A 25,363-nucleotide genomic window follows, 5' to 3' on the forward strand; every position below is an offset into this window, starting at 1 on the left:
TTCTTATCACGGCGGCTTACGGGAAAAGCAACGACTGTCCGTGTTTTTTCGACATTTTTTAATTTCATCGATATTAATTTGTGCAAATTTTGCTATAATTAGATAGTCAAAGTCATAATGAATCCATTGATGTATATTACTCCTGGATAAAATTCATATAGGAATTTAATTTCTGACTTATACCAAGTGTGAACCAACCGGCATTTTTTTACACGGTGGCTTATGGAGAAATCAGCGACTGCTTGTGTTTTTTCGACTTTTTTTAATTCCATCGGTATTAATTTGTGCAAATTTTGCTTGAAATAGATATTCAAAGCCATAATGAATCCATTAATGTATGTTACTCCGAGATAATATTCATATATGGACTCAATTTCAGACTTATTACCGGCCTACTTATTTTAGCTGGTTCAGTGTGTGTCTAGCCGACGAACGGAGCCGAGTCGGGACTGTCGGGAGTGGGGAGCGCTGAGCGCGAGTCTCTGCGTATGCGTCATCGCTAGTCGCCGCACACTAGTCTCCGGAGAACTGGACAAAACAGCCTCGAAAAGTGACTTCATCGGCGATCCAGTACTTTGCGACTCTATTGTACTCTATGTATAAGACTAGCTCCCAGCGGCCTGGCGGCCGTGGCTTTTAAGGCTTTGAGTATCCGCGCAGGGCTGCCGATTCGTGAGTAATTACTCACATCGTGAGTAATTTGAGCACCGGTGAGTAAAACGTGAGTAATGAGTAATTGGTGAGTAATCCGACGATCCGTGAGTAATCGTGAGTAATGCAAAATCCATGGGTAATTCTCAGTAATTCTCCATTTTTGGCGCGATTTGTGTGAGTAATCGGTGAGTAAAATTTGGAACGGTGAGTAATCGGTGAGTGAAAACAATGTCAATGTGAGTAAAATCGGGAAATGGTGAGTAAAAAGTGAGTAAAATTGAGAACGGTGAGTAAAATCGCGATCAGTGAGTAGCAAGTGAGTAAATTTTAGATTGGTGAGTAGCGGTGTGAGTAAAAAATTCGCGAAATGTGAGTCCGAGTATCGGCAGCCCTGCACTAGTCTCCGGAGAACTGGACAAAACAGCCTCGAAAAGTGACTTCATCGGCGATCCAGTACTTTGCGACTCTATTGTACTCTATGGGAAATTCTGACAAGACGAGAGTCCAGGACAAGTCGCGACGGCAGCGGTGCGGGATGCAGGGGAAGCGGTTGTGTGACCTTGAAGACCGTCGTGCGCTCAGTAAACAACATGGTTACCATGCCAACCGTTTACCGTTCCTCTGTCTCGCTCTCGCTAACCGTTTCTCTCGTACTCATTGTCTGTTATGGAACGATTGTTTCCAAACGTTCTAGTAAACTTATTTCTGACTTTCAAGTATAAATTTTTTTTTGCTTGCGTATGATGTATGCTGGGAGGGGCTATCGTCTCTCTTTTTGAATAATTTTATTGCATTTGCTATAAAATCGTTCCTAAAGTGGCTGTCATTTAGCAGCGCGACGTGGTGGGCAGCGCCACGAAACTAGCGCCATTCGGATCGTGACGAATCACCTTAAGGTGATTCCAAGTGATCTAGGGACAGCTCGTATCCGCGCAGAGAGCGCCACTAGTCGTTTTTCTGAAGCGACCAGTAAATCGTCTATTACTTCAAATTCCCTGCGAAGATTTCCCAAATCGGATCCATAACTTATAGCTAATTTTTTGTATTATTTTTTGATGTATTTTTCATCGAGATTGATTCAGTTTACGAGGTGAAAGTACGGTAACAGATTTTGAGGTGAGGAAAAGCGGCCGTGAGAAAAGTGACCGCCATGATTGTTGTTGTTTTGTTTACCTAACTTTAGGTTATGTCTTCTGTTTATCTGCACAATATACAATGTTCAAATTGTTTATCTGATAAAGACTCTACCGCCTTTACGTATAAGGAATAGAATTTCCCGTTTTTTTCTTGCTTGTTATTCTAATGCCATCATTGTGGAAAAATCGCGTGTGGAACTTGTGTTTAACAAGATTTTGGGACGGAATCGAGCGCACTGGACCTGCTCACCGCACTGTAACTTAGGTAAGTTCTTACACTCTATTTACTTCTTCAAACGCAACCCCTATTATTCCAGTAGGCGGAAATACTTTAGAGGAACAAGCAAAATATACGGAGACTGGGGTGAACACTATATTTGCGCCAACAATTCTCATTAGTTGGTAAATGAAAGCGCTGTATGTTCCGAGTATGTTTATGCACTCTCAGAGACGAACCAAAGACCTATCTTGAATCATGAATTAAAATCAATGAGCAAAGACAGCTAGATTTCCGACCCCACACCTTAAAAGGCTGAAATCTTTTGACAAGGATACCAGCGAAGGAATAGCGCGACACTGACTATGTTGTAAGGGGATGGTGGCTGACCCAAAAATTCAAAGGGGAAGTTTTATGCATTTTTAAAAAATATATGTGTGTTCAGTGAATTTTTCCTGTTGCTTACCTAACTTTCAGTATCTCTGGAATATTAAGTCAATTGTAATTGGACTGCGTTAAACAGAAAGGAACCAAGCCACATCAGCTATTGCCAAATTTAATCGGGCAATTTAAATTTTTACATGAAAACGGTTGTGCGGATTTTTGTGCAAATTTCAGTGGATTTTCTCTAGAGTATGAAGCTAATTCCTTAAAAATTTCAAAGGAATCCACACAAACGTCCTCTCGTAAAAAACTAAATGGCCCGGTTAACTTTGGCAATAGCTGATGTGGCTTGGTTCCTTTCTGTTTAACGCGGTCCAATTGAAGTATGCTCTGACCGAACTTTGATTTGGTTCATTGAATGAGAGGATGGACACGATAATAGAAATTACTTAAACGGTAAGTAATTTTAGAAAGGAAATGAATGCTTGAACAGGTAAGAGGTACCTTCAATTTCTGGATAATATGAGCTTTGCAGTTGAGGGAGGGACGATCGAGTAGATTATTAAGAGTGCCTACTTAGGTACTTGGCTTATTTTACAGAAATTTTCTATACAATGTTCTGCTCTGAAAAACCATCCTTTGCCATTCATTTCATCAGGAATGCATGTTTCTTTTCCAGGAGGTGTCCAAGTGTCAAGTCAAAGGATCATACTGATGCAGCATTAATTTTAGTGAATCCTGTCACTCTCTACTGGGATTCTCTGTAAGGACATTGCCAGAACCGGACGTTTAACTCAATGAACACCAATTCTTGTGATCTGATCCAACCAGAGTGGGCACCAGTGACCTTTGGACCTTTGGAGATAGAGGGTGCTCTCCAGAAAAGGTAAGGGATTTTGCAAAATATCTACGCGATATTTTTGTATTCTGCAAAATTTTATCAACATTTTTTCTGTGAAATCAAAGAATGTAAAAGATCTCTCCTTGAAGCTGTAGGTGTGCCCCACTACCCCAGGTGGGTGCCTTCCCTTGCTCACTGACCCTCCTTGATGCAAGTGCACTGCGACCCCCTACCTCCCTCAGAAAGAAAATTCATAATTCGCCTCATGCCAACTCTGAAATTGGTGAACTCTCTCCAAGGAGGTAAGGAAAGAAAAAATTAGCTAATTAGTGAATCCACGTTCATTAATCACAGAGACTATGTGAGTAGCTCAGATCTAGAGGGTCGTAACACACTGTTTTGAGAAATTTAGCTAAGTACACGGGTCTATTCAAAATAAGTTCAAGAAGAGTTCTGTACGGTAGAAATTGTTTGTGCACCTCCAAATGCAATGTGCTTATACCTCCGCTCATGCTTTATTAATTTTTTAAGGAATACATGAACCAACAGTTTTCCTTAAAATATTCTGTATAATTTCTAACACAATCGTAAATATTTTCATAACAATTTGAATTATATATTTTTGTCAGTTTATTTTTCAGAAGAACAAAAAATATAATAGAAGGCTTTTGAAACGTTTCAATGGAAGGATATTTTTCGGCCTTAGCCATTGCACTCTGTTCTCTATTGTCCTTTTCTACCAAGAATTCTCATGAGAGGCGAAGAATCAGTGAATTATTGTTGGGAATCCCCTCCCTTCTCCTGGGAGGTTTCTGTGATTTTCATTCCCCTCTTCTCCTGTAACTTCCGGATGTGGCAATCAAATCGGATTGTCTTGTTGGCTACCTTCCATGTCTTTGTGCTCGTCAAATGCTACTTAACAATAATCATTTTCTAAACTGTTTAGTTTTTAATTTTGATGAAATGCCTTATGTTCTTTTGCAGAGAGACCACCCCAGTCATATGAATCAGACAATCCTGTGCTCCCATATTCCAGAACTGGAACTGGACTTAGAGTAAATGCTGGGTCTATCTTGTCGCTATCGGTGAAATTTTCCACATCTCAGTAGGGACTGACTGGCTTCAAATTTTCTTCAGACGCCACAAGGAGCATCGTTTTCCCCCTTAGTCTTACCTATCTTACTTTTTTTAGTTCTAGAAATTACTCTTTAAATTTAATCGCTAAAACTCAAACGTTACATGTAGGTATCCTAAAGGGTTAGAAATCAGAGTATCATAGTATTTGAAGTTAGAATAAATAAGTCATAGTTAGAATGGTCTGGCAGCGTCTCTCTTAATGTGTGTAAATTTTCTCTCATTATCTTAATAAATTTTTTATTTTCTTTCTTAGATAAGTTTTGCTGGTTTTCATTCATTCACACTTTTAAAGATTTTGGTAAGCTTTATTGAAAACAACTATGGACCTCTGCAGTGGCAGGGCGTGCTTTGCGATATATCCATTGATCGACCCTTTAAACCTATGGAAATGGATCAATAAACAGGGTGTTAGCAACGAATACTTTAATAAGCGATTCATTACCATAGCTTCAAATCTGGAGATATCGGTAACCGATCATTCACGCCTCGCCACTGGACCTCTGAGAATAAACAGGATAAAACCATCCAGTTTTGCGCAACTTAAAGAAGTTATATATTTTCTGAGTTCCATTCTTACAGTAACCTGTTTGCTGCGATCATCTAGTTTAACTTGAGGTTTTCTCTAGAAAAATTGTAAACGATTTGACAAACGTTTTTCCTCATGAGAAAAATTAAAAGCAAGAAAAATATGAATCCTAGATGGAATGAAATTTCTTCTGTTTGCAGGGATCATATGAATTTAAAAATAAAAAATGTAAATGATTAAAAATAGTTAAGTACTAATTTTGAAATTAAAACGTCATTACTTTCTCAAGGTTTTTTTTTTTATCAATTTCAACAAAGTAAATGTATGCATAAAATTTTCCTGTCAAGTTCAGAGCAAGGAGGGGGAAGTCTGGAATATGTTGGAACGTTAATATGCATTGTAGGTATGTTTTTCTTCGAGGGTTTCCTTGTATTGTTAAACCAAGTAGCCTGGAACTTATAGGTATAGGAAATTTCTTGCTTTGATCCACAATCTTCCCTGTGAGAGAAGGAAGTGAGGGAAATGCTCCCTTTTGCTTCTAGAATGTGAAGTACATCTCTGCCGTGCCAAGGAAAAACGTCCTATGAACATTCGAGAGTTACCAGATTTCCTCCTACAAAATGTTTATTTTGGAGGAAAGATATGAATATTCTCCCTTGAAATTTTCAGGGGCTTTAGGTTAAGTTGTGAACAAAATTATCTGAAAAATTGGAAGGAAGATATTCATAAGTTTACCAGGAAATTTGTATTTTATCAAAGGAAATTTGGCAACGCCTGAAGGTCCATACAGCATTTTTCCTTAGCACGGCAGACCTCATCTCAAGCTTCTTATCTTCAGAATCTGTCAACTGAAATGTTAAAAGTATGTATGTTGCTTTAATTGAACGTCTGAGAACCCTTATACTTAACTTTCAAAAGAAAATTTAAGAAATTCAAGAACAGAAAGTTTGAAGCATAAAAGAGGATAAAACATTTTATGAGATTTAAAAGCAATCTAATCTGAAGCAGTTTCCAAGGTATAATTTTAATTCAAATTTTCACAGACAGGATTTATTCAGGTCTCTTGAATTGATTTATTGACCTATGATTTTGTAAAAATAGAATTTATGCAAGCCAACATCTGAAAGAAAGAAATTCAAAACTTTATAGCGCTTTTGTTGTTACTATGCTTGTGCAACTGTTCCTCTCATTCAACAGAAATTTGGTAACTTAAACGTAACAGTTCTGTAGGGAAAATTGCCCATTACTAAGTTGACGAAACGAAGGTATTTTGAAATCTTCAAACGGAACCGGCAGGGAGAGATCGATCAAATTTAATTTGAGATTGGACCAATAACAGAACTTGTCTTGAACTAGTGACCTGCGTGATTCAAATAGTTATTGAGACAAAATTTAGTGGAAGTGAATTTACGATTGATAGTGAGGAGTAAGTACACTTAGCGACATGAATTATTTTAAGTTAAGTCAATACTGAAAAAAGTAAAATTAAATACTTACTTCAGTATTTTCAATTCTGATTGAATTTTGATGTCTTGTGATTTCTTACCTCAAGTGGCTGCTTAGCATTAAATGCTTTAGTTTTGGTTTTGATGAGTGAAAGTAATGCCAGCAGGCCTTTCCAAAATCAAGTTCTTCTCATTGAGAGGACACGAACTGACCTTTGGAAAGACCCCAAAACACTCTTGATCACATGATGTTGAGGACAGAACGGGACGGACCAATTATGTGTTTTTCTGAGCTTTATCATACCTAATACTAATTTCACATTGCTAGGTCAGTGGATCAACCCAACTCCACACTCCTATATCTTATGGCAAGAAACATGAATTCTGTCACAGAGCTGTCTCCACTTTTCCTTTCGCGACACCTGTGATCACTAAGTGTCATCACACATACACAAAAAATCCACTCCTGTCATTTCACTCTGCAATTATAAGGTCTTTCAGTTAGAATGGTAGATCAGCAGCCTGATTTTTTACATTTATGTCGGCACGACAAGAATCGGAAATCGATATATTACGCAGCGCAGATGGGGCAATATCTTGTCTTATCTTGCTGACATAGCCAGTTAAAGTTTCAACAATCGGGCTACTTGAGGAAGTTAGTTGTCAGGCATTCAACATGGGAAGGAGGATTTTCCATCCTCGTTCTTACAATTACTTTCAAGGTCTAATGGATGGAATAATTCTTCCGCACTCTATAGGTTGGCCAACTATTTGGACGTTCTACGACCATTATGAGGAAGATCACAGTCGGGATGGAAGTTTGAAGCAGGCACTCTATGAAACATTCAGAGGCTTGTAAAGGCATCTACGAAAGATAGAATTGGGGAGGAGAAAGAGGGTTGAATCAAAGACTGCGTAACTTTCTTTGTTAGGTTTTCAGTGCTGTAACGAAACCATTGGCGAAGTATCATCGATACACCTGAATTCGAAACAACAAGGTAGTGGGAGGCTGTATTACCTGACATCACAATTTTGTAATGGTTCACTGCTTTTGCAGTGTCAAACATCCAATGTAAAAAATATTGTTATGTATCTACATCAAGGAGCAAAGGAACTGTTCATTGCTAACCTCCAAACTTGTATGGAAACAAACATGAAACAAATAATGAATTTACATAATTTATGGTATTAGCACAAATCTGGTTCAAACTTGTCGCGAAAACGATAGTTGACACATTTTACGACACATCTTACACGGATGAATATTCTCACTATTGCATTTCTATGGTGTTACATCTGTAAAAGTATCTCGCGTATGAAGGCGAGAGGAAAAACGCATAATGTTGAGTGTTTTCGGTTTGTGGTGAGCGGTGAGCGTTGAAAGAGAAGAAGAAGAAGTATGTTTTGAAGAGAAGAAGAAGAAGTATGTTTTGGTTTTCTTCCCTCCAAAAACTGTTCCTGCTCCACCACGATGTCTTCCAAAGAATGTCTTTTTATTAATTATGTTTTGGTTTTCTTCCCTCCAAAAACTGTTCCTGCTCCACCACCACGATGTCTTCCAAAGAATGTCTTTTTATTAATTATACTAAAGAGTAAATGGGGTAAGTAATTTATTATTATTGAATTCACCCTTTAAACCTATTTTTAATTTATCCACGAATATCGCATGTGTAACTCACATCGTATGCTTTGCTGAAGTTGCACGAAATCAACTTTGCAGTTCGCAAGGAAACACTCGAGTACCTAACAAGATTTTGATTCGTTATAGTGACATTAGTACTGTAGAAGCAGCAATATTCATCATATGCATCATTCTGCAGTACTGATGTCACTATGGCAAATCAAAATCTCATTCTACCCTCAACAAGTGCGTGTAACCCACCTGTTCCGTGCCATGTTTAAGTACCGACCTATCATCAGCTTTAGCCTAGGGTCGTAGAGCGCAGATCGCAAAGTATTTCTTTCCCAGGTCCCCCCTTTAGCCTATCACTGAAACTTCGGATCAGTATGACATTCCCGGCCCAAACAAGTAATAGTACCCGAAACAGTCCTCTATCAATTTAAACTCCCCGAATCAGACCATGTGGACCGTATCTTATCATGAACACGTACGATAGGCCTCCTCCACTTCGCACTGTGTGCAGTAATGGTTGGTACAATTGTTAAAATGGAATGCATTGAGACTGAAAACCGCTGAAAGTGTGTTGCCAGATCCCATAATCCTATAGCAGGATTGGATTGGATTGTGGAATTTTAGCCGGGAAAGTTAGCAGCCACATGGGCAGTGGCCTTCAGAAGATGTTAGATTGGGGCTTCTTCCTCTCCTAAGGAATGCATAAACGCTTCCTGACCCCAATTGCGATATCCCTAGCGCATCATGTGGCTAAGTTGACGCTGTTCTGGGGCAATGTGTATACTCGAAATTAGAAGTATTCTAGCGCTATTGGCCTGATGGCAAATTCACATTTTGAGGTTAAGTAACAATTATGGTGTCTGTTTTATCAGCAGAATTCACCTCCTTGTGCCCTTCCCTTATCAAAAAGAGCGCCTTAGTGACCACAGCACTTGTATCTACGCATCCAGTTGGCTTCACTTATTAGTGACTGGTGTCAGAGCATGAAAATTCCTTGTGTTATTACCGAAAGTGGCTTGAGGAGAGGAGAACTATAGATCCTGCCTCTTACGAATTTTGATGGCAACTGCCATTAATAAATGTGGAAATTAGGGCAAATTCAATTCTAATCTGGTGTTTATAATGTTTTCAGGTATTGCGTTGGTGCCTTTGATTTGAAACCCTGAAACCATGTCTCAAAGGTATGAGTGTTGTAGTATTAACATGTCATGTTCCTCTCACATATGATAAATTAATTGTAGTTAAAAGTAATTTTGGAAGTCAGGAAGTGTAAAGGAACATCTTTTCTTCTTTTTTATTAAGAGGACAGTTTTCGGTCTCAACATTGATAAGTTCAGATCCCCAAAAAATGCAAAATGCACTGGCCAAAAGTCATTATTATTTTGTCTCAGATGACTGAAAAACAAACCTCGATGCCGAATTTCAACACGCACAAAGTGATAAAAGGATTGACAGGTGTAAAATAAATAAAAAAATGAAATCCACCTTTTCAATGCTTCACAGGAATATGATCATTGCATGAGGCTTCACATCTGGAAATTTGTATTTTTCATTTTTTGAATGAAGTGTACTGTTTGAGACTGTACAGAAAAGACCATGATAAGTCACTTCCAACGTTGTCGAAATCTTGCAAATTCTCATTTTCCTACGAATCATTAATTTAGAAACAGAGAAATGAATCTTTCACAAAAATTGCACCCATCGCTTCAATTCTATGAGACCAATTGGAATACGTTTGAGTCAGTAAGTTTTCTTCTTTAGTTTTCTCAAAGTTGACAATTTTCGCTATCTACATTTGATACGAAAGTGTGCAGTTTGGGCCCGTCTACAAATTACGTTACGCTGTTTTCCCGTTTTTTTTCACACCCCTCCCCCCTATTTTACTCAGAAAACATAGAAAACAGCTTCAATTCTGCCTCTAAAAATCTACAAAGCTTAAAATTCTCCAAAAAATTGGCGGATATAGCATGACGTAACGCTCAGCTTAACTCACCCCCCCTCCTCTTCCCCTCATAACGTGACCTGAAACCCCCACTCCCCCTTGAGCATTACATAACTTATGGACGGTTGCTTTGACAACTCATTCATACTCCCCTCGTCTTGTGACATTTTATATTTGAAGAAGTCTCCTAAAATTATGTGACGAACATGTGAAACATTCTTAAATGATATAAATGATGGAGGTTAGTACTGAAATCCCAATTATTTTCATTTCACATGCTTTGAAAGGGTCCATTGCAGAAAAAAAAATGTGTGTTTCTTATTTTTGTCTATATTTTATGCATCTTTAATGTGATCCAAATCCGAGGGGGGCAAGCCGTACCGTCCCCTTGTAAGCCTTTTGACAATGTGTGGGCTGTGTACAATTTTTTAAGATTCCTTAAATGTTATCCTATTATTCTTTAATAAAATCAAGCGTCACAATCTTTGGTCCAAAATCAAGGGTATCCATGTCACTCTGTTCTATATTGACTTTCAGCTGGGTGATTTGAAGAAGAATGACCCACTGATGAATCTTAAGGTGCCTCTATCATCTGTTTTAATCTTTTTTTCCTTTTCTGCAGGCCAACACCAAAACAGTCTCAGCTGAGATCGCTGCTTCAACTATTAGATCAAGACCCTGATGCCGTTGAAGAATTCCTAAGTCAAAGAACGTCAACAGAGCCCGTTTCAGGAGATACCCCCAGAGGTTTACTTGGTTCCAGTGGATTGATTTCTTCACAAGGCACTTCGAGAGGATTGTTTGCTGGAGGCACTCCACGACAAAAAAATCAAGGGAACCAGTTAGTATCAACGACCAAATTACTTGGTAGTAAGAGCAAGAAAACCACAGTGGAACCACTAGATATCTCCTTCTGTAGAAAGCTCATTTTACTTCGTGATCACAATCACCGAAAGGTTCTTACTGAAAGTGAAGAGGCTGAACATTGTCGTGCTAATAATGTGTGTGACTCAGCAACCTTTCAAACAAATTGGTCCGAAGCAAAAATCAAGGATCACATTCGAGCTATCTTTAACCAAGGTGACGTGAAGAAAATTAATAACGAGGAATTAAAAATCCTTAAAATCGTGAAACAGAGCCACCTTGCGAACTATTTCCTAGAGCCGGGCGCTGAACTCAATGGCAGGTTTCTTAATGAATATTCCAAGGGAATTATATACATCAGCGCCGTTCCTAGTGACAATGAAGCCAATGCTTTAGTGCCCAAAACAGGGAAAGTAAATAAGGATCCGAGTTTCAGTGCATCTGGCTCTCCCCAACCCTCCACTTCCACCACCTCTCGGCAGTGTGATTATGATGTTTCCCATTGCTTGCCCAAAGGAAGAACCATTGCATTTGATTCATCAGAATCTTCAGACGAGGACATTTTCCTGCCAAAAAAGAGACCGAAAGAGACATCAAAACCGATCACCAAAACAGAGCATCGCAGCAGTGATATTTACACAGATCCGAACGGTAGACACTGGTTTTTTGATGATAACGGAGTTGGACACGAATTGGTCGACGCATCCACCACTACCAGGAGGAGCGTTTCAATGGCAATTGATATGGCCAAGACCAGAATCACCGGACCCTACAAACTTTTAACGTTGCGAAGGTCTCAAGTTTTGCAGGATCTGTTACAAAACCTGATGGAGTGTCCTTCAGTACCCGTAGCTGACATCTCTATGCGGTTGATGAACGAACGTGGTGTGGGAAAAGGAGTAATGAAAGAGGTGATGACACTTGCTATGCAGGAAGTCATCAAGTCAGACCTATTCGAAGGTAACGAATACTGCAAGACATTAAAGAAGAGCATCATCGCCGAGCGGATTGGGGAGTACCAATCATATGGTTTCATCATTGCATTTTCAATAGTACATGATGGCCCGATGCCAACATTTTTTAGTCCCGTTCTTGTGGATCTTATTTTTAATTCTGATCCAGTAACTGCGACCCTAGATGATGTGTTAAATCTGCACGTCAAGGCTCAGATAACGGCGTTACAGCAAGCCGAAAACTATGCAGATGCCAGGTCAGCTTTAGCAAATGGAGAAATTTTTGAACGCGCTGGCACCTACCAACAACTCAGCGAATCAAACTGGTTTGAGCAGCGAGAAATAGCAATAAAAGGTACGTACCTTTTTGTATTCTTCTTTAATGAGTCAGTAGACACTTTTTTTTTAAATAGCCTATTCTAAAACTACTAAATGAGCAGAGTATACAGTTATTTTCCTGGGTCATTTTGGAGCCGAAATCGTGGAGAAAAACGGTTTCCTGTTTACCGAAGATTCAAGGAAATTTCAAATTTACCTCGAGACAGGTCCACGTTTCGCGCCAGGTAACTGCACCTCTGTTAGGTTAGGTTCCTACGCGCGTCCTGGCCTTGTAACTAAAGAGCGAGTCTCGAACTCCTAGTGTTGCTTCTGATTCGTTCCTTTTGATGTCAGTAGGAGACTGCAAAAATAAACCAGGTATGAATCTTGCCTGTAACTGCTAATGCAGTTTTCTCAGCTTAGGAGTCATTAAGTCATTATTTTGAATTTTTCTTGTTTCCATCGTGTTCCTCGTTAAATTTGCAATAAGAATCATGTTGTTTGAAGCTTCAATTATTACTTGTCTACTGACTCATTATATCTTTGCACCATGACGTGAATGGTCACATCAAATAAGTAGGCAAATTGGTGCTTTAAACTTTGACGATACGGTTCAGAAACTAAATTTTTGTGGGGAGGCGATAATAGTTGCAATTATTAGATAACCCTTGACTGCCAAGTTAAAATAATAGCGTTTAAAGAACTCTCTGATTTTCATGGAAGAAGCAAGGTGGATTGCTGATCATTCCATGAAGTCCTATTTTTCTGAAAGTTGCATGTTGCTGTTCTTCTTGAATGTGATGAGTCAAACACGAAAAATTTAGATTTCACTCTAAATCAAATCGCAGTCCTCTTGGTGTAAATCTGTTTTTCATGTTCGACTCTGTATTCTAAAAATTTGTTGTCTCCCAGTCATATCAACGTATCCTCAATTCTATGTTGTAAAATTTACACAAAAGTTTCAGTTTTATGAGGAAAGCATTTTTAAATTTATGGTTGTATTCTAGATACAATGGTACAACTGGGAGACAAATTATTTCCACTGTTCATTATTCTCTGTTTCTATTTTAATCTTCTTCATTTTTTTTTTTTTTTATAGATGCCATAGAATTCTATTGCATACAGAATGTTAGAGAACCAGCACGTCTTCTAGGGTTTGGCTTAAATAGATATTACAGTCTAATTGATGAATTGAAACACTGCGATATGGCTGATGTGAAGCAACTTTTTTGTCACAGCCATCCTAAAAACGCCATCCTTTCGGCTAAAATGATGAAGGAATTATTCAAAGTTTCTCCTGAAGATGCAAAGACACCTGCTTACAAGAACTGGCTTCGTTTTTTAGACGAATTAGAAAAGAAAAGTAAGTAGCCTCCTGTCATCTTTTTTGTACAGCTAACGTATTCACAACCAGGATTACTACTTTCTGAAAAAATTGGCAAATCTTTTCATAATTTACTCCGGAATTTACTTTTCTCAAATTATTTTAGAAATTTTTCAATTTTTTACACTGAATTAATATGAAAAAAAAAATTAAGTCAAATTTTTTAATTAAAAATACTTCTGATGACTTTCGCACTGCTAGACTGACCAAATTCTGCACTGTGCGCCGTCAAAAAACTGTTTTTCCGTTACGAAAGAGGGTTACTTAGGTCCAAAAATGTGTTAAAATTGCATCTAATTGTAAGATGGGTTAATTTTTTCAAAAAAATTTCGGGTACGACCCCTGTACCCCCCCTCAGGGAAGTGTTCCGTCTCAGACCCGTATGTTGCGCGTCGTTATATTGGGGCATAATAACTCAAAAGTGGAAAATCTGAAACCATCTCATGATTTTAATTTTGAGTACTGTCACTGATCGTCTTATCACCACTCGCATACATACACCTTTAAGCTTGCTGAAAAACTAAGTGATATGTTTGTTTCTTGGTAAAAGTTATGAAAATAGTCATTAAAGAAGTCAGGGAAAAAAGTGAATTTTTGTCTGGAAAACCTAGAAAAGTCAGTGATTTCTTTTTTCCTGAAATTACGAGAAACCCTGACAACCAAGGAGTGTTAAGAAGCAATAAAGATAAAGATAATTTCGGAAAATTTGGACTCCTACTTTTTCTGAAAAACCGCATGCAAGTGTCTTGACCCTTTTCAACACTGTTTTTAACTTTTTTCTTTTTATCAGCAGCTGCACCTGGTCTTGAGTTGAAGGACATGCTTCGCTTCGCGACTGGCCTTGATTCAGTGCCACCCTTTGGATTCAAAACAAGCAAGCCTGTGATAAAGATTGAGCCTTTACTAATGCCAAAAGGCAAAATTTGTTTCAACCAACTTACGCTGCCTTCCCTTAATGCTTCTTACTTCGAGTTTAAGACGATGATGGAAACAGCAATGGAATTTGGTTCTGAACTGGACGAGGCGTAACCTTTTTACATTCCCTCCTTTAATGTAATTATGTCCAGTGTCGGTGCCTTTAGTGTTTTTCTAATAGAATAAGTTGCGTGTTGTCTCTAAGACTGAGTTACCAAAGTTGACTTGGATTTGAAAAAAGGGACTAGGGTTAGCACCTGCCTCAGAGCCTTCTGCGAAGTGTAAAAAATTTTCAGCTTGAAAATGGTCGAAGTTTAAAATGGCGAAAAATTGCGGGAAATTTCTGAAATTGAAAATCCAGAAATTGTGTTTTTCAAAATACCTCATAGTTCCAGAAAAATACTGCTGGAACGCTAAAAGTGTTGCATTATTGAAAGTTGAAGGATCTTAATGGTTTAACACCGTTTAATCATCGAAATGGATGGATTTTTCTAAAAACCTATACTTTTCTGAACTTAAGGGTATTTTGATAAACAGAATTTCTGGATTTACAATTTCTGAAGTTTCTCCTCGATTAGCTGCCATTTTAAAATTTGATCATTTTCAAGCTGAAACATTTTCACCTTAGTCTGTTATCGTGCTCACGACATATTTTTTTCTTAAAAGTAGACATATTTATCTTTAATAATCCCAGGTCGAACGTTTTTCTACGACATCTAGAAGCTGCACAATTAATTCTCAAAAATTGGTCTGATTCAGACATTGAACAGCCATAACTCGTGAACGACTGGTCCAAACTATAAAAACTTGGGGTCATTTTATTTGTAATATTAAGGCCTATTCAATGGACCATAAATAACTAGGGGTTACCATAAGAGATTTCAAAGTTGAACACTGTGCGAGCCCCTCCTAAAGCGGCTCAATTTTGACAACCCCCCCCCCCCCACCCCCTAAAAAGATTCCTCCTCGATGCAATAAAAATTGCTGCAAACCCGAAGTTTCTATCTCTATTCATTCTGAAATAAAATTTATTTTTCAGTTACTTTTTGGAAACCCGGTATGTAAGGATGTGTAATGACGCATTTGTTTTCATTTTTTTTAACAAATAAAATGTTCAATATTGGGTGCAATCCAACAGAAAAGTGACTGCAGCGTCGAAAACCTCTTAAATTACTCGCTTTAAGGTGATTCGTCAAGCTCAAGTGACGTGGTCGAACTTGCATGCGATATATCGCATCTTATAGGTAAAAAATCTCGGCAGATTTTGAATTTTCAGCAAAACAAAGGACGATAGCCCCTGCGCATGAGCCTAAAGAATCACTCTAAACCCAAAAATCGGCATAATTTAGAGAAATGAAAACAGAATAGTGTTTGGAAAAAAACCTCGCATTCAATACAGAAATCGATAGCTGAATCGAATGCGAGGTTTTTTTCCAAACACTATCCTGCTTTCATTTCTCTGAATTTTGCCGATTTTTGGGTTTAGAATGATTTTTTCGGCTCATGCGCAGGGGCTATCGTCCTTTTTTTTGCTGAAAATTCAAAATCTGCCGAGATTTTTCACCAAAAGATGCAATATATCGCATACCAGTTCGACCACTTCTTTTGAGCTTGACGAATCACCTTAAAGGAAGTCCATTGTTGCAAGTCAACCTCTGTTGGAATCATTAACAATTATTAATATATATTAATATATTACAGTGCAGTGTGATTATTTCTAATTAATAGTTCATGCATTAGTTTTTTTCTTCTTTGTTTTTAAATTGATTTTGCAATGAAAAGTTGCATCAAATGAATGTGAAAAGCTTGCTACTTCTAAGTTTTCAAAGCTAAGCCCCTTCCTCATTTAAAATGTTCTCATTCATCATTTATTTTTAGCTTAATTAAATGATTGGTTCTAAATTCTAATGTGTTCTTGCTAGTATAATTGTTTTTCTTCTTTCAATTCTAGTTATGTATTCCTAATGGTTTTAGTTGTAACTAGTCTTTTTGCTGTACTGTATTTCCTCTCATTATTTTCTCACTCGAAGTAGATTTTTGTTAAGAGCTGATACATTCTAAGAGATAAATTGACTAGAGGAGAAACATTCTGAGTTTATGCTTTTGACAGATAACGGTTAGTTCCTAAGACACACCAAACCATGCCAGGGGGGTGAGGTAGCGCAGGGATGCCCTAACCCCACCCTGCACGCCCTATTTTTGAGACTTTTTGGAACCGCTATCTGTGAAATGCGCAAACTCAGAATGTTTCTGCTCCAATTCAGAAGACGTATCAACTTGCTTCGGTCATTACTTACCTTATTTCTATGATCCATGTTCATAAATGTTTAAACTTACAGTTAGTTGCGCTATTTGTCCAAACAGAATACTCAAAGTGTATCAGCTCTACAAATATTTATAAGTGTACTTATTGTTTCTTTGGACCTATCTGGTCTAAAGCTTTGTTCGTTAAACATGATGTTACCTAATCTTATTTTTCTGATAGTTTTTTAATAATTGCCGGACTAATGTTCAAAGTTTTGATAGTATTACTTTTATTAGTCTCTACCTCATTTGATTAATGACTGATGTATCCTTAATTTTTGTCCCTACAAGCACAAACATTGTGGAGTAGTGAGACTGATTTTTTGAAAAGTGTTCTCCTGTCTCTTATTTTGCCTATTCTTATAAGGGGACTTAATTTCCTTTTGTCTTTTTAAAATGGCTATTCTCTTGCCTCTTATTTTGTCTTTAGTTTTTTCTTTTCTATTTATTATTTTTTCACTTTGTTTTCTCATTATTTTATTGTATTTGCTTTTCTTCCTTTGTTACCTATTTGAACTTGCTTAAAGTTGTAACCTGTTAAATGAGGTTCAACACAATTTTTAACTTTTGTTGCTTTCTTTTCTTTATTCATCTCATTAAAGTTTTTGTATTCTTCTACTTGCCATTGATTTATACTAACCTGAATCCTTGACCCACATCAAGCAGAATTAAGGACCCAGCTGAAAGACCATTGTCAATGCCATATCTTAAAATATATACCCTATTTTTTTTATTAGAATCTGATTTTTCGGAGCATTTATAAATGCAAAAACCTTACATGCCCTGTTTCCTAAATTGTGCTAGAGCAGAAACATTCAGAGAAGCTTTTGACAGATAGCGGTTCGTTCTGAAAAGTCACCAAATCAGGGAGGGGTTACAGCACCGGTGTAACAACTCCAGAACTAGCCGCTATCTCAAAAGCTTAGACTTGGAATGTTTCTGCTCTAAGTATTATTGAATCAGTCTATGCAGAAAAAAAAGTATGTCTTAAATCCAAATTTTACTGAAGGACTAAAAAATTTCCTCACTTCCACGGAATGGGCCAAAAGTTTTTTTGAAGATGTCAGTTGCACACTCAAAGGGCTCTGTGAAGCTGTGTATCTACTTTTCGCCAGTTTGTCAAATTGGTCTCTCTGTTATAAATCATTGTAGTTTGTGGCCATGTTTGGTTCCTGCATCAAAACAGATAAATCGTGTGTTTTTTTTCATTAAATTAGGCAGATACAAGAGAAATTGAATTTCCTCTTCATTTTAAACCTTTAGGTTAGGTTACAGGAAATACTTTTTATGATGAGTGAACCAAAAAAAAAAAATAATTTTACTCTTTGAATGGACTTTCCACTTAGTGGTCTCACTGTCATTTAATTTAAAATTTTAGTGGCTGAATATAAGTACATATGTCCAACAGTTGAGTTAAACGCAGTAAAAATTGCAGAATTAGTGTTGAAACTTTATGAGTAAAGAATAATTTACGCGGCAAAAGAAGTTCATTTTAAGTAGCCTACACTATGACAATTAATTGCTAATCCATCAGTTTTTAAAACACTATGTGCCCTATTTTGATGAGAGAAGTTTAAACTCACCAAAACATCAGGTAACTTTTATTGATTGCAAACTCAATCACCCCCTATTTATTTATTTTTGATAAAAATGCAAATAGGTAAGGAGTAAGAGGAACGCTCCTGCCGGGGCTAAACATACTTACACGTCATGACTGTTGCATCACTCATAAATGAAGGGGCCTACATTCGATTTACAGTGAAGTATGATTTTTATCCAGTTCCTTTTAGAAGTACCTAACAAGACAATTTGACTCACTAAGTTTAAGACTTTGGCCGGATTCTTTACCCCTTTAAATCTGAAAGTTTTTTAGGGTTTTTGCAGTTTTACTTAATAAGAGAGTTAGAAGTACGTTCCCATGAAATTGTGAATTCGTAAATTTTATGAGAGGAGTAAATCGAACGCTACTTATGGTTCTTAATAATTTTGAGACATTAAGGACTGAACTCTTTTGTAGCATCTTTACCTTCTTAGTAAAAAAATAAAAGCCCCATATTTCATTGTTGCTTTTCATCAAGTTTTGATCCATTCGACCATTTTTGACCCAGAACGATCTCCAATTGCGACGTTGCAAATTTCGGCTCTGTTTTTATTTTACTGAAGAAAAATTAGGCGCCATTATATATTGAAAATGTTCATGATTTTTCATCATACTATTTGATAATAATTTCTAAAAATTCCAAAGGAAAATGAATGATACTTTTCTTAAAAAAAGGGAGACATGGTCGGAAATTTTGAAACGATTTTACTTACGATTTTTTCTTAACAGAAAGAAATACAAATTTTAACAAATTAGACTTTTTTATTAGGTAAGACCAGGTTATGTACAACCATATTACTCAGATGCATCAATCAGAAAACGGTCATTCAGTAAATGATTCCTCAGAGTCATATACAAGGAGACACCTTCTTGGGAATCATCGAGTAGAGGATTTGGCACCAAAGTGTGAGCAACTTCACCAAAATGGTCCAATTCCTCCGGACTGAGCTGAAATACTGAGACATCTATGTTAGGTAAGGGCAATTCAACATCACTTGAAGCAGTGAAGTCTAAATCCAAAAATTCTGGTACCAATTCCAGCTCAAAAACATCCTCTTCACTACTTAACTGGCGCAGGCTCAACAACCACAACTCATTAGGAGTAGCATTATGTGCTGTCCTTAAACCATGATTATTCCAAAGATTACGGAAACTGTCAAGGCTTTTCTGGATTCTTGGAAAGTAAACATAGATTAGACATAATAAATCCAAAACAGAAAGTTGACTTAAGACATCGGCATGTTCTAAATGTCTAAAAATTCGACGAAATTTGGAGGACACAACAGAGTTTACCTCTGCCCATAACCTCTCGATCCTGGTGTTGTGTACACTTCTACCTTGAATGTAAGGGGCCTCAATATTGCAGCGTCGGGTTTGCATGAAATCCATCACTCTAACATTTTCGGTTCCCCTGTCCCCACGTACTCGCATTGGTAAGCCATGCTTCTCTACTCCTCGTTCAAATATTTCCAGGACTGTATCACTTCCTTTCGTCACAGACAGCTGAAGATAAATTATCTTTCTAGAGAAACCGTCAGTGCATCCATGGATGTAGAGATGCCACGGAACAAGCTTTTCATTCCCATCCATGTGCCTGGAGGAGAAAAAAATAAAAAATGCTGTTAGCAAGATTTAAAATCATAGAAATAGGTGAATTTAAAACAAACAATGGGTGAGCTTCTGGAGACTGAGGATTTTTTGAGATATGACACTTCCAAAACTGAACCAGGAAGAGAATTTCTTTAGAGAGAAACACTGATGAAGTTTTCAGAGCACTTGTATGACACAGTAAGTTACAAATCGGACGATGTCTGCAAATTGTTCTCGACCACGCAACGGACTGGTCGCAAGAGAGGCGAGAGTGAGAATCAATACTTACAGTGCATTTTGTTGTGGATGACATTCAGACCATTGACCTGGGGGTCAAAAATCGAAAATGGTAAATCGCCGTACTGCAGGCTGATTCATGTGGGCTAATTGAAAATTATGGTAATTTTTAAAAGATCGTAACTTGGACATCCTTTGACAAAAAAAATGATCCAATACCAAATTCATAGTATTTTCCACGCTCTTTAAGAGCATGATGACAAAATTTATCAAAAATTTTAAAATTTGTGCGAAATTTTCAGTTCTTTGAATTTTTACATTTCCAAAAACTCAAAACATTCAAATTTAGTACAAATTTTAAAATTTTTAATAAATTTGTCATCATATTCTTAAAGGGCGTGAAAGTTACTATTAAATTAGTGTATCCATCATTTTTTTGGTTGAAAGACGCTCAAAGGTATGACCTTTAAAAAAGTCCCATAATTTCGCGAGAGAGCTCACAATACGGGGGTTTGTCATTTACAGTGCGATTTTTTACCCCCTTGAGGGACCACTAAAAATGCATAAAAATAAAGATCCTTTTAATGGGGGTCTATTTTGATCCGAATGAGTCAAAAAAGCTCGAGGCCCAATTACTTTTGCCATTTTCTGAGAAGTTGAAAAAATAAGCAACACCATACTGTGCCGCTGCGATCTTCGCTTGTCAACGTCACAGTCGCAACAGCAGTAAAAAGCGCTTGGCAGAAAGCTGACTTTAATATCGCGACTAATGTGGAGGCAAAGAACAATGTACAGGTTTGGTTTGGATCCTCCCTCCCCCTCTAGCAATGCATAATAGCGAATGCTCCCCAGGCAGTAATGCCTAAATTATTTCACCATTTTTTTTGAATTTTTAAAAATTGTGTTGGAAACTTGTTAGTACCTTCTGCCAGCATATCATTACAGATGGCAGTGGCCATCTCCGGTAAAATTAAGTACGACTTTCAAGTCTACAGCCGGATGGCTACCACTAAGGTTACCACTTGACATTGGATGATTTGGCCCTTTTAGTGGATAAGATCATTCAATTTACTTCACTCCTAGAGCATGGGCCAGCAAGGGGTGACCCTCCCCCCGATTATTTACTTTTGCTCCTTTGGTACAAAAAATATTGAAACGAGGACGTTCATAGACGAATATCAAAGCTTCAATCAAATATAGGGGTTTAAAATTCCCACTGGGGGGGGGGGGCGCCCCTTGCTGGCCCATGCTCTATCCACCTTTAAATCTTAAGAATTGAAGTGAAATACCAACGTAAAAGTTTGAAATGCATGACAGTAATTTGGCTTACACTAAAATTAGGAACTGGAATACTTACCATAGATAATTCGATGCTTTGACCCTATATTCTCTTCTTCTCAGCCTTCGCCGACGCCTACTAAGCACTCCAATAGGATTTATCAAGCGGACGCATGAAATTAGGCGAGCCCAAGTTACGAAAATTCCACGGGTCTTCAGACTTGCCCATAAATATTTGTAGCCAATCGATGGATGCTGAGTGTAGATGGCAAAAATTTCATTGGCGAGCTCCTCATCATCCAAGTTGCTGAAAGCGTGAGGATCTTCTAGATTACTTCTCCTTCTGAAGTTCCACAGAGATTGTCTAGATACGTTGAGGACTCTGGCAATTTTAGACCACGATAAGTTACAACGTCTGAGGGTTATAACTTCGTCCACAGGGATATCGAGTCTCGGTTGACCGACGTGCCCTCCTCTGATTACTGGTAACAAAGGTTCATTGGTATTGGCAACAGTAGATACTTGTAGAAGGCGATTACATTGAAACAACTGATCGCGAAGCAGGTCTAGTACGGATGTTAGAATTTGTTGAACACCATTATTACCATTCAAAACATTTCTGACGTGATTGAGTGCAGCATAGTTTTCTGCAAGGTTAGGAGCCAGTACAGCCAAATGATCAGCATTTCCTTGTCTGATGCAGTTTTCCGCTGAACTGAAATCTCTTAAAATAACTCCGAAATATTCCATTGGTTCTGATTCATGTCCGTCAGGGAGAGTTCTTGATGAGTTGATAAAGAGCTCCAACAATCACTCAGAGAGGCTCCTGAAAAAAAAAGAAGAAAAATCTAATTATGCACTCCACACAAACATGATTCCTTGGGATAGAAGTTTAAATGGCCCTTTGCATCATCAGGTATCTGCCTCTTTCATGTACAGCATCGTGAAGGCAATTCCAATCACACAGACTTCAGTTGCATTATTAAAGTTAGCTGTTGGCACAGCGTTCAGTACTTGCCAAGCCAACTGGTGTCACATAGCAAGCAGCGCAGTATGACAGTCATCTCTGGAGGCTGCTGCGGCTGTTGTAATCTACGGTGTTCCTCCATCACACTCATGACAGCGAGAAAAAGCTTCAAAGAAAGCTGACTTTAACAACGCAACTCAAGAAGTACCTACCAAACGGAGCTAGAGGCTAATAAGCTGGACTCCCAAATTATACATCACTTTAGCTACCTAATAATTTAAGATTGAATACCCTCATCACAGGCATGCACTTCTAAGTTTAGGAGAGAAAAGGAAGGAGGAAACGACCACGGCTTTGACAGACACTTCAGCTGCGTAGTTCAAGTCAGTAACTGGTGCAGCGTTTGCTACTCGCCAAACTAACTGGCATCAGTAAGCAAATGTGTAGTGAGTTAAGAACTGAGAACTGTCATGTTATGATGCTGACACCACAGGTCTCAGTTCTCAACTCACTACAAATAGCCCAGCATTTCCACTGTCCTAGGTCGTTTTCACTGCCCCGATTGCTGCCTTCCATAACGCAACTATAGGCCTTGTCTCCACGAGCCGTTTCACGAGATTTGTCCCAGGGAAAAAACCCACTTACGAAGTTGGGAAAAATATTGAGTTAATCAATATTTTTCCCAGTACCAAGTATGGTGCTTGTACCCCTAGGACCCACTGAGAGAAGAAGAAGAAGTGAAAACGAATTGTGCGATATTTTATTCATTACTACATTGTTAATGTTTGTTTAGTTGAAATAATGTGTCTAATTGTCAATTGAGTGCAATTATTATTTTAATCCTGGTTAAATACTCGACTTTAACTAATTTATCTTCCCGCGCCAACTAGTCGCAGGACTGTATGAGCCCCGTCTCGTGGAGACGGTAACTGGGAAAAATCCCAGAAGTTTCACTCCTGCGATTCGAACTTGGCACAAATCCCATGAAAACGTTCCGTGGAGACAAGGCCTTAGCAAGTGCAATGTTACATAAGTAAAAACTTAGTTTCCACTGGAAAATGAAATGAACAGATACGAAATAAAAAAAATTACTTACTTACTCATTGATAGCGAAAGCATAACTAATCCGATCCGAAACTAGAGTATCCGAATCCATAACGGCATAACTTTAAAAACTGAAACTACTTCTTCTTGTGTTAAGTCAACAGGTCTGCATTATTTTGTTGCATGCAACTTTTGACAGTTACACTATTTCCAAGAACACTTTCGAGGAACTCCATTAAGTATTCATATAATATGACAATAATAACAATGAGAACATAAATTCGGAAACAAAAATATTATATATAATAAAATAAACCCGAATTTGCAAGAATGCAAGCAAAACAAAAACAAAACCGTCAACACAAATTGACTTTTTCTTCTTCTTCATTTCCAAATTCCATCAGCAACGGACCGAACGGTCATCAAGATCGGGGACCTCTCGTGGCGTAGAGTCCCTTTATACTGAGAGTCAAGACAATTCGAATCCATTTCTGATTGTTCCCGTATTTTAGGCCTCCACAGTGTCACAAACGGGAATAAAGATTACAGTTTTACCGATTGCAAAGATTATAATCTGGAATGGACCAGGGAATTACGGGTTCGGCAAGGAACAAACGGAGTGAGAGAAGGAACGGAGAAAGGAATTTGAGAATGGGCCGATCAAAGATTACGAAAAACGTTCAATTTCTGTAATCTTTATTCCCGTTTGTGACATCCATGAGCCGAATTGTCTTGACTCTCAGTATAAAGGGACTCTAGTGGCGTACGCGCGTGCGAATACTTTTACAGAAATAACACCATAGTCAAACTAGGGGCCTCAAAGAGGCTCATCGATGGAACTGTTGACTGTTGCGTCCTTTAAGATCGTCGGGCCGACAATCTTTGAGGTAACCGATGTGTTCGGGATACATCACAGATCAGAATCTTGAAATTTTCAAGGCATTCCGTGCAGAAACGGCTGAGAAATAGAAGAATTTAGTGATCCGATGTCTAGGGATTTATCCCTAGATCTAGGGATTTTCCGGAATTGCTAGGGATCTAGGGATTTTTCAGAAAATCTAGGGATTTATTTGATGAGGTAACGCAAGCAAAAATTGACTTTTTAACCTCAATTCCAGCTTCGACCATCGAAAATATTTTTTCATCCATATTTTGTAGGCCTTTTTGGCAACACTATTTTCCCCGTAAATAAGCCGGAAATTAAAAACGATTGCGTCACTCGATGTACTTGACATTCAATTGCCTTCAACAGGAAACAAACAATAATAAGAACTCAACTAATATTCTTTCATTTTATTGTCTGGATTAGCCATAGAGTACAATAGAGTCGCAAAGTACTGGAGCGCCGATGAAGCCAATCCATGAACAGGCGTTTCCGAGCCGCGTGTGCTCCGAAAATAGTGAACCATTTGTGAACCCAACGGCATTTTGTAACACGGCGGCTTATGGAGAGATCAAGAACTGCTTGTGTTTTTTAGGTATTTTATAATTCAATCAGCATTAATTTTTGCAAATTTTGCTATTTAAAGGTAGTCAAAGCCATAATGAATCCATTGATGTATATTACTCCTGGATAATATTCATATTGGGATTTAATTTCTGACTTATACCAAGTGTGAACCAACCGGCATTTCTTATCACGGCGGCTTACGGGAAAAGCAACGACTGCCTGTGTTTTTTCGACATTTTTTAATTCCATCGATATTAATTTGTGCAAATTTTGCTATAATTAGATAGTCAAAGCCATAATGAATCCATTGATGTATATTACTCCTGGATAATATTCATACAGGGATTTAATTTCTGACTTATACCAAGTGTGAACCAACCGGAATTTTTTAACACGGTGGCTTATGGAGAAATCAAGGACTGCTTGTATTTTTTCGACTTTTTTAATTCCATCGGTATTAATTTGTACAAATTTTGCTTTAAATAGATATCCAAAGCCATAATGAATCCATTAATGTATGTTACTCCTGGATAATATTCATATA

The 25,363-nt window shown here is 37.9% G+C and overlaps 2 protein-coding genes and 1 long non-coding RNA gene across 7 annotated transcripts; 2 read left to right on the forward strand and 1 right to left on the reverse strand.

The window, feature by feature from the left end:
- Positions 1–1,592: 1,592 nt before the first annotated feature.
- LOC140225943 (uncharacterized) lies at positions 1,593–4,626 on the forward strand. The gene is made up of 3 exons (XR_011900780.1): positions 1,593–2,055; positions 3,071–3,277; positions 4,217–4,626. It is a non-coding gene; the product is annotated as an uncharacterized lncRNA (long non-coding RNA).
- Positions 4,627–7,618: 2,992 nt separating this feature from the next.
- On the forward strand, positions 7,619–16,257 carry LOC109036400 (G2/M phase-specific E3 ubiquitin-protein ligase). Of its 2 annotated transcripts, none has more exons than XM_019050601.2 (5): positions 7,619–7,941; positions 9,106–9,154; positions 10,538–12,087; positions 13,150–13,413; positions 14,225–16,257. In XM_019050601.2, exons 2-5 carry the CDS (start codon positions 9,144–9,146, stop codon positions 14,461–14,463), a joined length of 2,064 nt encoding a protein of 687 aa, XP_018906146.2. In that variant the 5' UTR covers positions 7,619–7,941; positions 9,106–9,143; the 3' UTR covers positions 14,464–16,257. The 2 variants fall into 2 exon arrangements, with proteins under 2 accessions (XP_018906146.2, XP_018906147.2); XM_019050602.2 differs by having other exon boundaries at positions 14,228–16,257.
- Positions 16,258–18,940: 2,683 nt separating this feature from the next.
- LOC109041012 (uncharacterized) lies at positions 18,941–23,771 on the reverse strand. 4 transcript variants are annotated; one of them, XM_072305982.1, is made up of 3 exons: positions 23,426–23,771; positions 21,438–22,184; positions 18,941–19,847 (listed from the first exon to the last, which is right to left on the reverse strand). In XM_072305982.1, the coding sequence occupies exons 2-3, from the start codon at positions 22,106–22,108 to the stop codon at positions 19,049–19,051; spliced, it is 1,470 nt and encodes a 489-aa protein (XP_072162083.1). In that variant the 5' UTR covers positions 22,109–22,184; positions 23,426–23,771; the 3' UTR covers positions 18,941–19,048. The 4 variants fall into 4 exon arrangements, with proteins under 4 accessions (XP_072162083.1, XP_072162082.1, XP_072162084.1 ...); XM_072305981.1 differs by having other exon boundaries at positions 23,422–23,771; XM_072305983.1 differs by lacking the exon at positions 23,426–23,771 and adding an exon at positions 22,538–23,000.
- Between the last annotated feature and the right edge of the window lie 1,592 nt (positions 23,772–25,363).

The sequence above is a fragment of the Bemisia tabaci genome, unplaced genomic scaffold (assembly GCF_918797505.1).
Source record: "Bemisia tabaci unplaced genomic scaffold, PGI_BMITA_v3".
Taxonomy (NCBI): Eukaryota; Metazoa; Arthropoda; class Insecta; order Hemiptera; family Aleyrodidae; genus Bemisia; species Bemisia tabaci.